Raw genomic sequence first — 16024 nt, forward strand, 5'->3', positions numbered from 1 at the left:
AGAAAGAAAACTGGATACAAATTGGCAATTATTTTATACTTATAGTATAAAATATTGGCCAATATTTAGTTTACAAGTGGGCCCACGTTCGTGCTATAAATATAGTTAGTGACGTTTTTTTCTTGAAGTTTTTTCAGCATATAAACTTATCGCAAATGTGATTGTATCTCATGTCGTTATTTTAACGATTTATGTCAAGTCTTCTTGTTTATATATTAGATATTATGCATGTAATTCTGAGGAGTTTAAAGGGACATTGTCTTTTATATGGATCACTAGTTTATTGGTGAATTGACCCTAGATTCTGGTGCCGGATATAGGGAATCTTAGTGTGAGGATTAATTCTCTCACAAACCTCTTGTTTAAGTATTGCATCTAATATCCCCTTTCCCTCCGTGCACAGGGTGGCTCTGATATTAACTTAAGAGTCAGACCACTCAAATGATTCAGTGTTAAATTAGTAGAAGTGGTGCGAACCAAAACTAACATATATATATATATATATATATATATATATACACATACACACACACACACACACTTTATAGAGGTTTGTACCTTTTAAAAAAAAAAAATGTTAGTGGTTCACGGGATTCAAAATTGTGAGTTTAGTGGTCCATGAGGTCCGAAAGGTTGGCGACCCCTGGATTAGGGGGTGTTTTTATTTTGGTATGGATCTTTAATTTTTATAGGGGTATTAGTTTGGGTTTACATTTTTTATTTTGGATAGCTTTGTTTATTTTTTTCTGTAATTTTACTATTTTAATTTTTTGTAACATTAGCTTGGGGGGTTGTATTTTTTAAACATAGACTGCCCTCTGGGCAGGCTTATCGCCTAGTTTGCAATATACATGTATTGGCAAAAATGCTTCTAGTAAAAGTTACCACTGTTTTAGTTTTAACAATTTTTCTGCACGTGCATAGCATGCAGTGCATCATTTTAAATACTGCAGTTGCTCAGATCACCAGTGGGGCTTGTATCATGTCAGTAACAACCAAATTGAGTCTTTACAAGATGATACAAGAACCTTAGGCTCTCGAAGCAAGTGCTGTGTTCAAAATGCTGGCGCACGGTGCCTACTTAAATACACTTTTGAAACAGCTATAACTTTACTAGAAGCATTTCTGCTAATACATGTATATTACAAAAATGCTTCTATTCAAAACTGAAATGTTTGCAAGTGGATTCCAATTTCGCTGGAATGTCCCATTAAGTGTATTTGTTAAACTTGTAATGGATGTGTATATCCTTATTTACCAATTGTGACAGATCCCCTGCTACCCCAACTGGGTAGCTCCACCAAAACGATCTTCCAACACCTGGAACCAGCCGCTATGTAGCGGAGAGAAAATGTTTTCAGCAATCCCCACCCAAATAACTATACAACTAGCATTTAGATGTAACAAAGGAGAACCCTTTATTTGGACAAACACACAACATTTATACAGGAACTCATCTTGATAAGACATAGGACAATCCCACAGTTTTCCCGCCATTCCCGCCCCTCCAGACAGGCTGGCGCCTCCATAGCAGCCACAGTACCACAGAGTCCCAGTACCCAGGGGCGGCGGTCTCGGGGTGATCCCGGTGGAGCGGCTGCACTTCCAGGGTGTCATTTTAAAGCTCTCGGTCCCCAGATGCCACAGTCCAAAAAGAGGCATGATTCGTTGCTGGAGTTACAGCCCAGTAAATATTGGGGGGTAGGGGTGTCCAAAACCCCCAGTTCTCCAAGTAGCCCCCATCCGGCAATACCACCACCCCTTGTCCTCACTAGGGGCTACTCATCCCCACAAGCGGAGCTCTGGGGCAAAGGCCACTGGGGCGACCAGGGGCAAAGTTAGCGGGTGTCCTGCTGTTCTATGACCGACCGGGAGTTCCAGGAGCCCGGCCAGCCGGAGAGGGGTTAGGCGGGTGTCCGTTGTGAGGCTGCCGACTGGGAGTTCCAGGAGCCCGGCCAGCCTAGGAGGGTTTTTCCGGTCAGAGACCAGCTCTTCTCTGACAAAGTAGGAACCCAAAAACAAGCACACAAAGATTCCTAGAGATTGCGGTGGTTCTGAGGAGCCCAAGTCCGCTGAGAAAAAACAGGGGTGAGGGTGCCCGTGACAACTCCCCCTTCCAGTTTGGCAGACCCGGCTAGATCCAAAACGGGTCTACTTGGGGCTGTCAGAGGAGCACTCTAGTTCAGTCTGCCGGGAAAGACCATCAGCATTCCCATAGCTTTTTCCCGGCCTGTATTGAACATTGAAGGGCAGACTTGGGGACTGACTCGGGTTCCAGAAGGATCTGCCAGTATCCCTTGCAGAGGTCAAGAGTGGTCAGGAAATGAACTTGGGCAATTCTGTCCAGGAGGTCATCAATTCGGTGCATGGGGTAGGTGTCGGTGGTGGTTCTGTCATTGACCTTACGGTAGTCAATACAGAACCGGGTAGTGCCATTTTTCTTGGGTACCATTACCACCGGGGAGGCCCAGGGACAGTTGGACGGTTCAACAACACGAAGTCCATTATTCCCAGGAGTTCCCGGAGCATACTGTCACTGACTGCTTTGGGGACTCTGTAAGCGGCCTGCCTAAGAGGGGTGTGTTCCGGAGTCTCTACTCTGTGTATGGCTGCTTTGGTATACCCAGGGACATTAGAGAACATATCTTGCCGACCTTTTAGTCAAATGCTTGACTTGCTGCCTCTGGGCAGCCGCTAACCTCTTATCTAGGGCGATATCAGCTATTCCCTGGGGGGTTTTGTTGGGAAGGGGAAGCTCTAGGCATGGGGAGACTCTCTGAGTCCTCCACAAGCGGGGCACCTCTCTGTAGGCAAAGATAAGGTGCGGCAAGGATCTTTCACAATTTTTGTGAGTGGCGAAGGTCCGCAGCATCTGCTTTAAGGTTCCATTAAACCTCTCGCATAACCCATTAGTTTTGGGGCGATATGGCGCTCTGTGCAGTGTTTTAATGCCGCACAGCTTCCATAACTGCCTAGTAATGTCCGCAGTGAACTGTGTTCCCTGATCAGAGATCATTTCCCGGGGGAAGCCTACCCTGGAGAATATCCGGAGCAGGGCATCTGCCACGATTTCCGCCTGGATATTGGCCAGAGGAATTGCGTCCGGGTATTTGGTGAGATTATATTTCTTTTCGGAGGGACTGGGTCGGGCTAATGGACCTATTATATCCACAGCAACTCTGCTGAAGGGTTCTTCAATAATGGGGAGGGGGTGCAGGGGAGCTTTCTTGTGGTCACCGGTTTTCCCTACCTTCTGGCAAACTTCACACGTTCTACAATATTCCTTAATTTCTGCTCCAATTCCGGGCCAGTAATATATCTGATCTAGGCAGTGATGGGTTCGGGTCTTCACTAAGTGCCCGGCTAGGGGAATATCATGTCCTATTTGTAGCAGATCAGACCGGAATTTTTCCGGTACAACTAGCTGTCGTTTAGGCACCTGACCCTTCCGTCTCTTGGAGATCCGGTACAGGAGCCCTCCGACCGACTGGAAGCGCTCCTCACCGGGTCCTTGAGGGTCGGACCCTACTCGGTCTCTGTATGTGGACGCCCAGGGAAATAATAGGCTGGTCGGGCAGTAGGTCTGGGGTTGGAGGCTGAGGCAAGGGGGTAGTTGGGACAGTTCGTCTGGGATGGCTAGAGGCTGGGAAGGTGGGGGGACGGGGTCGAGAGGTAGTCAGGGAAACTGGTCTTACCTGTGGTCCCAGTCCTGGAGAAATGCCTTGCTGTCGGGTCTGCTGGCGGGTGACAACTGCAGCCACGTCCGGGAGAGTATCTTCCACAAAGGCGTAGACAAGGTGGCCGAGGTGATTGCCTAAAAGTACCTCGGCCGGCGACTTCCTCATAATGCCCACCTACACAGCACGGGCACCTGCACCCCAGTTAAAATAGACTTGTGCTACGGGAGCCTGGACAACAGCCCCGTCAGCCACTCGGAGAGCGATGGTTTTCCCTGAGCGGCTGGAGTTGGGGGCCAGGTGAGGCTGGATCAAGGTGAGAGTAGCACCAGTGTCCCTTAATCCCTCTGCAGCCTGTCCGTTGTCCAGAACTTCCTGGCAATGATGCTGGTGATTGTCCGCGGATGCTGTTCCCACCTCCTGCAGGACCCCAATCTCCTCACTGACCCATTCGACAGAGGGGTCAGGGTGGTCCTCATAAGTGTAGTGGGCGGCCGCTTGGTATCCTGGGGCTGTAGCTGGAGCCCACTGCGGGGTTAGGGGGTGCCTTGGCTGCAGGATGTGGAGAGGCTGCGGTTGTCCTGTGCGGGCAGTGGTATCAGAGGTTTCCCACCCTCCGCATGCAAAACACTTGCGGGAGTCTGTGCGTCCGACCTGGGAAGCAGGGATCGGACGGGGTTGCTGTTGTCGGGTAGGTACTGGGGCCCGGCTTGGAGCAAGGGTGGCGCAGGTCTGGCGCCGGTCAATCCCATATTGGTCGGCCAGGATGGTCGCCTGATCAGCAGTTCTTGGTTTCCTATCCTTAATCCAGTCCCGGATCTCGGCCGAGATGAGGGAGTAAAATTGCCCCAGGAAGATGAGCTGCAGTGCCTTCTGCAGTGTGGTTACGTGGCAACCTGTAACCCAGGAGTTCAAGGGGCGGGCTAACCGGTGGGTCCACTCGGTATACAGTTGCCTGTCTTGTCTGTGTAGATCCCTGAACTTTTGTCGATGGGTCTCTGGGGTGAGCCCGTACTAGGTAATGATGCGTTCCTTCACCTGGTCATAGTCCTTCTCCTCCTCGGAAGAAAAGATTGAGGGGTAGGGGTGTCCAAAATCCACAGTTCCCCAAGTAGCCCCCCTCTAGCAATTCCACCACCCCTTGTCCTGCCTAGGGGCTACCCATCCCCAAAAGAGCGGAGCTCTGGGGCAAAGGGCCACTGGGGCGACTAGTGGCAAAGTTAGCGGGTGTCCTGCTGTTCTGTGGCCGACCGGGAGTTTCAGGAGCCCGGCCAGCCGAAGAGGGCTTAGGCAGGTGTCCATTGTGAAGGGGGCGACAGAGAGCTCCAGGAGTCCGGCCAGCCTAGGAGGGTTTTTCCGGTCAGAGACCAGCTCTTCTCTGACAAAGTAGGAACCCAAAAACAAGCACACAAAGATTCCTAGAGATCACAGTGGCTCTGAGGAGTCCAAGTCTGCTGAGAAACAACAGGGGTGAGGTTGTAGGGGGGTAGGGGTTTAACCCTGGCAGCCCGGTGCCCGTGAAACCAATCATAGTAATATTAATGGTATCCTTTTAAATATAGAGCCTGCGACAACAAAAGCTCCATCGGATACACAGATGGCCTGACAAAATGTTGAGAAGTGCTTGGCCTTACACCCAGCCAATAGTCTCCCTAGATATGCAGAAAACCCTGGGTTGAGGTAAGAGGCACCAAAGATCAGGTCTGTGCTACACTTTCTTACTTTTATTTCTAAAAAGAATCATTCTTTATATTCAGCTTTTTCTTTATCTCAAGCATTGTATAATTTATAAGTAGAGGTCTGTTTGTGTTTACTGCCAAATACCAGCTTAATGCAAACTAAGCCCTATGTGTCCTGGGGAAATGTCTTCTAAACCAAAAAGCATAATCAAGATTCCAGGTTAAATAGCTCTATAGAGGATGAGAGAGATTGAAGCTGCAACAGCACAAACAATTCCACAAAGGCAGTGGATAATATTTCAAATGAATTACAGCGTATTAACAGCTACAATAATGCTCCTGACTGGCTAACCTACCATGTGTTCAGCTTATGATAGGTAATGGATTTTGGCCTCAAAGCTCATCTTAAATATGTGATTAGCTCCTTTGCAGGGGATAGGCACCATGTTACCAAGAAGCATTTGTTTAAAGGGACAGTATACACTCATTTTCATATAACTGCATGTAATAGACACTACTATAAAGAATAAGATGCACAGATACTGATATAAAAATCCAGTATAAAATGGTTTAAAAACATACTTAGAAGCTTTCAGTTTAGCTCTGTTGAAAAGGCAGTTGGAAAGCCCACTGCAAGTGGGAAATAAGACACTCCCCCCTCCCCCTTCTTTTGCATATGAAAAGACCCTTTACACAAACAGGAGCAAGCTGGAGAAGGTAGCTGACGGTATTCAAATAAAACTTTGGGGCTTGGTTAGGAGTCTGAAAATCAGAGCAATGTTCTTTAAAAATAAGCAAAAACAGAATTTATGTTTACCTGATAAATTACTTTCTCTTGCGGTGTATCCAGTCCACGGATTCATCCTTTACTTGTGGGATATTCTCATTCCCTACAGGAAGTGGCAAAGAGAGCACACAGCAGAGCTGTCCATATAGCTCCCCCTCTAGCTCCACCCCCCAGTCATTCGACCAAAGATTAGGAAGAAAAAGGAGAAACCATAGGGTGCAGTGGTGACTGTAGTTTAAATAAAAAAAATATTACCTGACTTAAATGCCAGGGCGGGCCGTGGACTGGATACACCGCAAGAGAAAGTAATTTATCAGGTAAGCATAAATTCTGTCCACGGATTCATCCTTTACTTGTGGGATACCAATACCAAAGCTTTAGGACACGGATGAAGGGAGGGAACAAGACAGGTACCTTAAACGGAAGGCAGCACTGCTTGCAAAACCTTTCTCCCAAAAATAGCCTCCGAAGAAGCAAAAGTATTGAATTTGTAAAATTTGGCAAAAGTATGCAGTGAAGACCAAGTCGCTGCCTTACAAATCTGTTCAACAGAAGCCCATGTGGAAGCCACTGCTCTGGTAGAATGAGCAGTAATTCTTTCAGGAAGCTGCTGGCCAGCAGTCTCATAGGCCAAACGGATGATGCTTTTCAGCCAAAAGGAAAGAGAGGTAGCAGTCGCTTTCTGACCTCTCCTCTTACCAGAATAGATAACAAACAAGGAAGATGTTTGTCTGAAATCCTTAGTTGCTTGTAAATAGAACTTTAAAGCACGAACTACATCAAGATTGTGTAACAGACGTTCCTTCTTCGAAGAAGGATTAGGACACAGAGAAGGAACAACTATTTCCTTGTTAATATTCTTGTTAGAAACAACTTTAGGAAGAAAACCAGGCTTGGTACGCAAAACTACCTTATCTGCGTGGAACACCAGGTAAGGTGAATCACACTGTAAGGCAGATAATTCTGAAACTCTTCGAGCAGAAGATAACAAGATAACAACTTAATATCTATGGAATGTAAAGGTTCAAACGGAACCCCTTGAAGAACTGAAAGAACTAGATTTAGACTCCATGGCGGAGCCACAGGTTTATAGACAGGCTTGATTCTGACTAAAGCCTGAGCAAACGCTTGAATGTCTGGTACCTCTGCCAGACGCTTGTGTAAAAGGATAGACAGAGCGGATATTTGTCCTTTTAAGGAACTAGCTGACAAACCTTTCTCCAATCCTTCTTGGAGAAAGGACAATATCCTGGGAATCCTAATCTTACTCCATGAATAACCCTTGGATTCACACAAACAAAGATATTTCCGCCATATCTTATGGTAGATTTTCCTGGTGACAGGCTTTCTAGCCTGAATCAGAGTATCTATAACTGACTCAGAGAACCCACGCTTTGATAGAATTAAGCGTTCAATCTCCAAGCATTCAGACGTAGAGAAACTAGATTTGGATGCTTGAACGGACCCTGTATTAGAAGATCCTGCTTCATTGGCAGTGTCCATGGTGGGACAGATGACATGTCCACTAGGTCTGCATACCAAGTCCTGCGTGGCCACGCAGGCGCTATCAGAATCACCAAAGCCTTCTCCTGCTTGATTCTGGCGACCAGACGCGGGAGGAGAGGAAAATGGTGGAAAAACATAAGCCAGATTGAAGGACCAAGGTGCTGCTAGAGCATCTATCAATACCGCCTTGGGGTCCCGGGACCTGGACCCGTAGAGAGGAAGTTTGCCGTTCTGACGGGACGCCATCAGATCCAATTCTGGAGTACCCCATAGCTGAGTCAGCTGGGCAAATACCTCCGGGTGGAGTTCTACTCCTGGGGTGTGAATTGCTGAGAGATGGCAGGAGTGATCCTCCGCCCACCTTATTATCTTGGTTACTTCCATCATCACTAGGGAACTCTTTGTTCCCCCTCATGATTGGCGTAAGCTACAGTCGCGATGTTGTCCGACTGAAATCTGATGAATTTGGCCGCAGCTAGTTGAGGCCATGCCTGAAGAGCATTGAATATCGCCCTCAGTTCCAGAATGTTTATCGGGAGAAGCGTTTCTTCCCGAGACCATAAGCCCTGAGCTTTCAGGGAGTCCCAGACCGCACCCCAGCCTAACAGACTGGCGTCGGTCGTTACAATGACCCACTCTGGCCTGCGGAAACATATTCCCTGAGACAACCACCAGAGAAGAGAATCTCTGGTCTCCTGGTCAAACTGAATTTGAGGAGACAAATCTGCATAATCCCCATTCCAATGTTTGAGCATGCATAGTTGCAGTCGTCTGAGGTGTATCCGAGAAAAAGGGACTATGTCCATTGCCGCTACCATTAATCCGATTGCCTCCATGCACTGAGCTACAGATGGCAGAGGAATGGAATGAAGAACTCGGCAAGTAGTTAAAAGTTTCAACTTTCTGACCTCCGTCAGAAATATTTTCATTTCTACTGAATCTATTAGTGTTCCTAGGAAGGGAACCCTTGTGAGTGGGGACAGAGAACTCTTTTTGACGTTCACCTTCCACCCGTGCGACCTCAGAAAGGACAATACAATCTCCGTGTGAACCTTGGATCTGTGAAAGGACGGCGTCTGAATTAAGATGTCGTCCAAATAAGGCGCAACTGCTATGCCCCGCGGTCTTAGAACCGCCAGAAGGGACCCTAGCACCTTTGTGAAAATTCTGGGAGCAGTGGCTAAACCGAATGGAAGAGCCACAAACTGGTAATGCTTGTCTAGGAAAGCGAACCTGAGGAACTGATGATGATCTTTGTGGATAGGGATATGCAGGTACGCATCCTTTAGATCCACGGTAGTCATATATTGACCTTCCTGGATCATAGGTAAGATTGTCCGAATGGTCTCCATCTTGAATGATGGGACTCTGAGGAATCTGTTTAGAATTTTTAGATCTAGGATTGGTCTGAAAGTTCCTTCTTTTTGGGAACCACAAACAGGTTTGAGTAAAAACCCAGACCTTGTTCTGCAATTGGAACTGGGTATATCACTCCCATCGTATGTAGATCTTCTACACAGCGTAAGAACGCCTCTTTCTTTGTCTGGTCTGTAGACAGACGAGAAATGTGGAACCTTCCCCTTGGAGGGGAGTCCTTGAATTCTAGAAGATATCCCTGGGATACAATCTCTAATGCCCAGGGATCGTGAACATCTCTTGCCCAGGCCTGAGCGAAGAGAGAGAGTCTGCCCCCTACTAGATCCGGTCCCGGATCGGGGGCTACCCCTTCAAGCTGTCTTGGTAGCAGCTGCAGGCTTTTTAGCCTGTTTACCCTTGTTCCAGCCCTGGTAAGGCTTCCAGGTTGCCTTGGGCTGTGAAGCGTTACCCTCTTGCTTTGCAGCTGTAGAGGCTGAAGCCGGACCGCTCCTGAAGTTACGAAAGGAACGAAAATTAGCATTGTTTCTAGCCTTAAAGGGCTTGTCCTGAGGGAGAGCATGGCCCTTTCCCCCAGTGATTTCTGAAATAATCTCAATTCTGGCCTGAAAAGGGTCTTTCCCTTGAAAGGGATATTTAATAATTTGGATTTTGACGACACATCGGCCGACCATGACTTGAGCCAAAGCACTCTGCGCGCCATAATGGCGAAACCTGAATTTTTTTGCCGCTAACTTAGCTAATTGCAAGGCGGCGTCTGTGATAAAAGAATTAGCTAGATTTAGAGCCTTAATTCTATCCATAATTTCGTCATATGAGGACTCCGTCTGGAGCGACTCCTCCAGCGCCTCAAACCAGAAAGCCGTTGCAGTAGTTACAGGAATAATGCAGGCAATAGGTTGGAGAAGGAAACCTTGTTGAACAAAAATTTTCTTTAAGTAAACCTAATTTTTTATCCATAGGATCTTTAAAAGCACAACTGTCTTCAATTGGTATGGTTGTGCGCTTAGCAAGTGAAGAAACAGCCCCCTCTATCTTAGGGACCATCTGCCACGAGTCCCGCCTGGGGTCAGTTATGGGGAACATTTTCTTAAAAATAGGGGGGGGGGGGACAAAAAGGGATACCTGGTCTGTCCCACTCCCTAGTAACAATATCCGCAACCCTTTTAGGGATCGGAAACGCATCAGTGTATACAGGGACCTCTAGGTACTTGTCCATTTTACACAATTTCTCTGGGACCACCATAGGGTCACAATCATCCAGAGTGGCTAATACCTCCCTGAGCAATACGCGGAGGTGTTCCAGTTTAAATTTAAACGCTAATGAATCTGATTCTGCCTGATGAGAAGCCTTTCCTGAGTCGGAAATTTCTCCCTCAGACATCAAATCCCTCACCCCCACTTCGGAGTGTTGTGAGGGTACATCAGATAGGGCTACCAAAGCTTCAGACTGCTCATAATCTGTTCTTAAAACAGAGCTATCGCGCTTTGCAGGAAAAACTGGCAGTTTGGATAGAAAGGCCGCAAGGGAATTATCCATGACTGTCAATAGTTGTTGCAATGTAATAGGGGCAGACGCACTAGAAGTACTAGGCATCGCTTGAGCGGGCGTAACTGGTTGTGACACATGGGGAGAGGTAGGCGGACTATCCTCATTACCTTCAGTCTGAGAATCATCTAGGGCCACACTTTTAAGTCCAAAAATATGATCTTTAAAGTGTATAGACATATTAGTGCAATTGGGACACATTCTGAGAGGGGGTTCCACCATGGCTTCTAAACACATTGAACAAGGATTTCCTTAGTGTCAGACATGTTTAACAGACTAGTAGCATACACAAGCAGGCTTGGGAAACACTTTAATCAAATAAAAAACACAATTTGAAAAAACGTTACTGTGCCTTTCAGAAATAAAAAGAGCACACAATTTTACAAAATAGTGAAAAATGCACCAATCCTTTTGAAATTTTCACAGTATGTACCTAAGGCTTTAATATGATTGCACAGCAAGTTTCAGAACGAATAACCCCTTAATGCCCAAACCGGAACAGCCTAAAGCCAACAATCGGTTAATAAACTACAGCACCTTGCCACAGCTTACTGCTGTGGCCCTACCTGCCCTTAGGGATCAGTTTTGGGGAAATAAAGCCTCTTCTAGGCCCTCAATCAGCAGCTGGACCCTCCATATGAAGAAGCATGAAACAGTCTCTCAATTCTAAGTGCGCATCTGAGACGAGAAATTAGGCCCCTCCCACTCCACTCCGGAGTTGTGAGGCCTACAAAAATCACTTCTAAGTGACTAAATTTATGCCATGTGGATAATAACCCCAGTAAAACACTCCAAAGTGCTTAAAAAGATGTCTCCAATGAGTATTTCTTAATAAATAATCGATTGCCCTGCCTTAGTGTCAACCAGCCTATTTAGCCCTGTCATGTAAGCATTCAATTCTATACTAAGTCTCAGAACATAGCTTACCCTCCCCACATGGGGATCTTGTCAGTCTTCTAGCATTATCTCAGCCTTGTCTAGAAATAAATGACTGAACATACCTCATTGCAGTCAAGCCTGCAAACTGTTCCCCCCAACTGAAGTTTTCTGGTACTCCTCAGTCCTGTGTGGGAACAGCAGTGGATTTTAGTTACAACATGCTAAAATCATTTTCCTCTCAGCAGAATTCTTCATCACTTTTCTGCTAGAGAGTAAATAGTACAAACCGGTACCATTTAAAAATAACAAACTCTTGATTGAAGATATAAAACTACAAATCTAACACCACATTCACTTTACCCTCCCGTAGAGAGACCCTAGTGCTTAGAGCCAGCAAAGAGAATAACTGGGGGGTGGAGCTAGAGGGGGAGCTATATGGACAGCTCTGCTGTGTGCTCTCTTTGCCACTTCCTGTAGGGAATGAGAATATCCCACAAGTAAAGGATGAATCCGTGGACTGGATACACCTTGCAAGAGAAATTATACATTTAAAAAAAAAAAAAAAAAACTTTATGGGCTTTATAAATAGATCATCTACAAAACATTTATGCAAAGAAAAAATTAGTGTATAATGGCCCTTTAACAGTAAAATGCTCTAATTAATTGTATTATTGCATTAGAATGTCCCTATAAAAATAAAGGCAGAGGGAATTCATAAAACATTAATAAACTGCTGTAACAGTTTTTGTTACTTAATTTTCTGTCCCTTTAACTTAAAATGTAAATGCTATATTTACTGGGGGGGGGGGGGGGGGACTATTTTTTTATTATTTTTTTTTTTAAACTGGGTCACAAAATTCCTGCAAATGAAATAAACGAGCCACTGACATAAGTTGTGTGCAGCCGAAAAGAAGTTTATAGAGCAGGGGAATCCCTTCTGGAATATACAGTAATCTGATGCCTCCACATTCAATAACATACTGTGCAGGACAAAGTTTCAACAGTGACACAGCTGCTACAGGCTTCCCCAGGCTGATGTTTAAAAGCTCAAAGCTAGTGTGGAGGGGGAGTTTACAGTGAGAAAGTCTTTAAAAAAAAAAAAAAAAAAGTACTGATCCTAAAATTTAGGCAAACATAAGGAATACTTCTGTCAAACTGTTAGATCCAATAACATATAAGTAAACGCTGGTGTTTAAATCATACACCTAACTACACTTCAATTTCATACATAAACAAATATATATTAAAAAATGGGTTAAAATGCAAAGCTTGTAGAAAAAGCATTAAGGCAGATTAACTGTATTAACTGTAAGTTTCTTAAACATGTTATACTGTCCCTAATTATTTGTTATATTAGATCTCAAATTTATAGTTATCATTTTTATTTATAAAGCACTAACAAATTCAGCAGCACTGCCCATGGGTACTAAGATAAAAGTACAACGATGAGAGAACATTTTTAAGACACAGGACAACATTGATTAAACAAATACATGAGGAAAAACTATAGTTTGTTTAAGATGACCTATTAATATATTATTCTCATAAGCTCATATTTGATTCAATAGACCAGATTGTATATCATTGACGTGTTACAATTACTTGTTTTTATGTAATTTAACTTGTTATATATATATATATATATACACACACATACATATATATACATACATACACACACATATATACAGTATATATATATATATATATATATATATATATATATATATATATATATATATATATACACACACACACACACATACATATATACATACATACACACACATATACAGTGTATATATATATATATATATATATATATATATATATACACACACACACACACACATATATACATACATACACACACATATACAGTATATATATATATATATATATATATATATATATATATATACACACACACATATATATATACAGTATATATATATATATACACACACATACACACACACATAGATATATATAATACATATACACACATACATACACACACACACACACTGTTTTATATATATTCTGTTTACTTCAATAAGAATGATTGATGATAAACACAGAAAATTTAAACTCTAAGTTTATGTATATTTTTCTATGTGTATTTAATCAATGTTGAAAATGCAATAACGTTTATTACCACAAAAATGTATAATTTTCTTAAACATATATAACATTGTAAAGGTTATTTTTAAGTTATTTTTAGCCTAACATCTGAGGTATTCAAGCACATCAAGATACCCTGACTGAGCTTAGTGTTCTGCTACAGGTTGATTCTCCACCCTCCTGCTCCCTCCCTCAGTGAGCCACTTGACAAATCACTATGCTTTTTCTGTGTACCAATACCAGGCTGTTGCTCTGTAACTTACTCTGGTGCATCACTGCTGCAGTCTGGCTGCTCATCATCTTGTAGGACTTTGAGCCCCAAAGAGTCTACAGCTCTCATCAAAATCGTCTCCATAGCTTCAACACTCAGCTTCTCCAGGACAATAACCCTACAACGGCTCAGCAGGGCAGTGTTCACTTGAAAAGAGGGGTTCTCTGTTGTAGCCCCAATAAGAGTGACTGTGCCACACTCCACGTGAGGCAAGAAGGTGTCCTACAAATGGGAGGGAAACAAAAGGAGAACGTCAAGTACCCCAGGTTAGTTTTCCAACAGGCTCCAATTAATACAGAACGTGGTTTTTAAATGCATCAACTAGGGCTTTTCCCTCTTCCATTCTCCCTAGTTCACATACCAGCAAAGCAATAATAAACATGTTTTTTTTTTTCCTCCTTTCAGTTTTGTGGCTTTAGGTCAAAAAACTTTTGGTCGGATTTTCTATAATACAATACGCCATTATAAATATGATATTAAATCTGTTTTATTGTCTTTGCTGTGTAATACGTTCTAGCATTTGTTGTTATATTACAATGAAATGGCATTTACAATATGTAACCATCTTTTTGTGTAATTCAAAACTTAATTCTGCTTCCGTATAAAAGGAGACTTGAAGTCTTAGAAACAGGTTATTTAGTAGACTGTAGATGGGTCCTTAATGTTTTGATGACGAGATGTCAGGGCTTCTCTGGTCGCAGTTATGCTAAGTGATGACCGTGTTGCAGCTGGTATACATATCAATTAGATAAAATCACAGAGATAAAAAGGGCGGTCTAACACCCTTTATTTTTTAACAACTTTGCAAAATAGTGTTAACATTTTATTACTCTATTAAGTATAATAACAAGATTAGTGTCTTCTGCACAACCTGAGTGTTATGCTCAGAGAAAACGGGGAATCATATTGGTGTATACTCACGCCACTTTATTCAGCATTTGCATTTTATGTCACAACATCTGTTTCTTCTGGATAATCCAGTATGTCCTTCCTTCTTAGAAAGCATTATTGTGGCGTAAACTAGTATTCTAGTACAGAACCTCTTCGTTTTATTACATACTTCAATTAATTTAATGCAGAACCACCAACTACAAATATTCAATTGCAAAGACTGATCTGATTTTGGTTGCATTATTCAAGTTTTGAATATTTTCCATTCTGTCGTTAAACCATATAATAATAATAATAATAATAATAATTATCCAAGTTAGCTGACTGTTTTCCTTTACATTTGTAACTAAAGATAGATTTACAGGAATAAGTAAATGTGTTACAATTTTAAAGGGGTGTTGTATACTGCATTTTTGTTTCATGTATATATACTAAAACGCAGCAATTAAACATGATAAATGTTTGATTTTTTTTCATGAAAAAAAAATCAATTTTAAAAACTGCTTAAACTGTACGTGCAACTAATAACTTGGTATATTTTGCTTACTAACTGACAGTGTAAACTGCCCCCTCAAAAAATTTTTTTAAATATTTTCTTTTAGTTGAAACAAAGAACAATAATCAAGTTATTTTAAGGTCACACGCTTTGTATTTGTTTAATTAAATGTCCTTACCTACACTTCTGTAATAAAGATAAATCCAAGTCTTTAAATTACATTTAATTATTTCTGTAAAAAAATAAAAAATAGAGCAGCACTGGAGCACTCCTTTAAAAGGGACAGTCAACACCAGAATTGTTGTTGTTTTAAAAGATAGATAATCCCTTAATTACCAATTCCCCAGTTTTGCATAACCAACACAGTTATAATTATACATGTTTTACCTCTGTAATTACATTGTATCTAAGCCTCAGCAGACTGCCCCCTTATTTGAGTTCTTTTGACAGACTTGCATTTTAGCCAATCAGAGCTGTCTCCATGGTAAAATCACGTGCATGAGCTCAATGTTATCTATATGAAACACATGAACTAATGCCCTCTAGTGGTGAAAAACTATCAAAATGCATTTAGATTAGGAGGTGGCCTTCAAGGTCTAAGAAATTAGCATATGAACCTCCAAGGTTTAGCTTTCAACTAAGAATACCAAGAGAACAAAGCAAAATTGGTGATAAAAGTAAATTGGAAAGTTGTTTAAAATTACATGCCCTATTTGAAAAATGAAAGTTTTTTTTTTTTACTTGTCTGTCCCTTTAATTTTATCATTAATATATTTTAGTAATTAACACAG

The 16024-nt window shown here is 42.7% G+C and overlaps 1 protein-coding gene across 1 annotated transcript in view; it reads right to left on the reverse strand.

Moving 5' to 3' along the window:
- Positions 1 to 16024, reverse strand: part of WRNIP1 (WRN helicase interacting protein 1) — a 359165-nt gene that overhangs the window by 329460 nt on the left and 13681 nt on the right. The window contains exon 3 of the mRNA XM_053714658.1: positions 13839 to 14068. Within this exon, the coding sequence (XP_053570633.1) occupies positions 13839 to 14068 (230 nt within the window). The remainder of the gene's footprint in view (positions 1 to 13838; positions 14069 to 16024) is intronic.

Source organism: Bombina bombina, chromosome 5, assembly GCF_027579735.1.
Source record: "Bombina bombina isolate aBomBom1 chromosome 5, aBomBom1.pri, whole genome shotgun sequence".
Taxonomy (NCBI): Eukaryota; Metazoa; Chordata; class Amphibia; order Anura; family Bombinatoridae; genus Bombina; species Bombina bombina.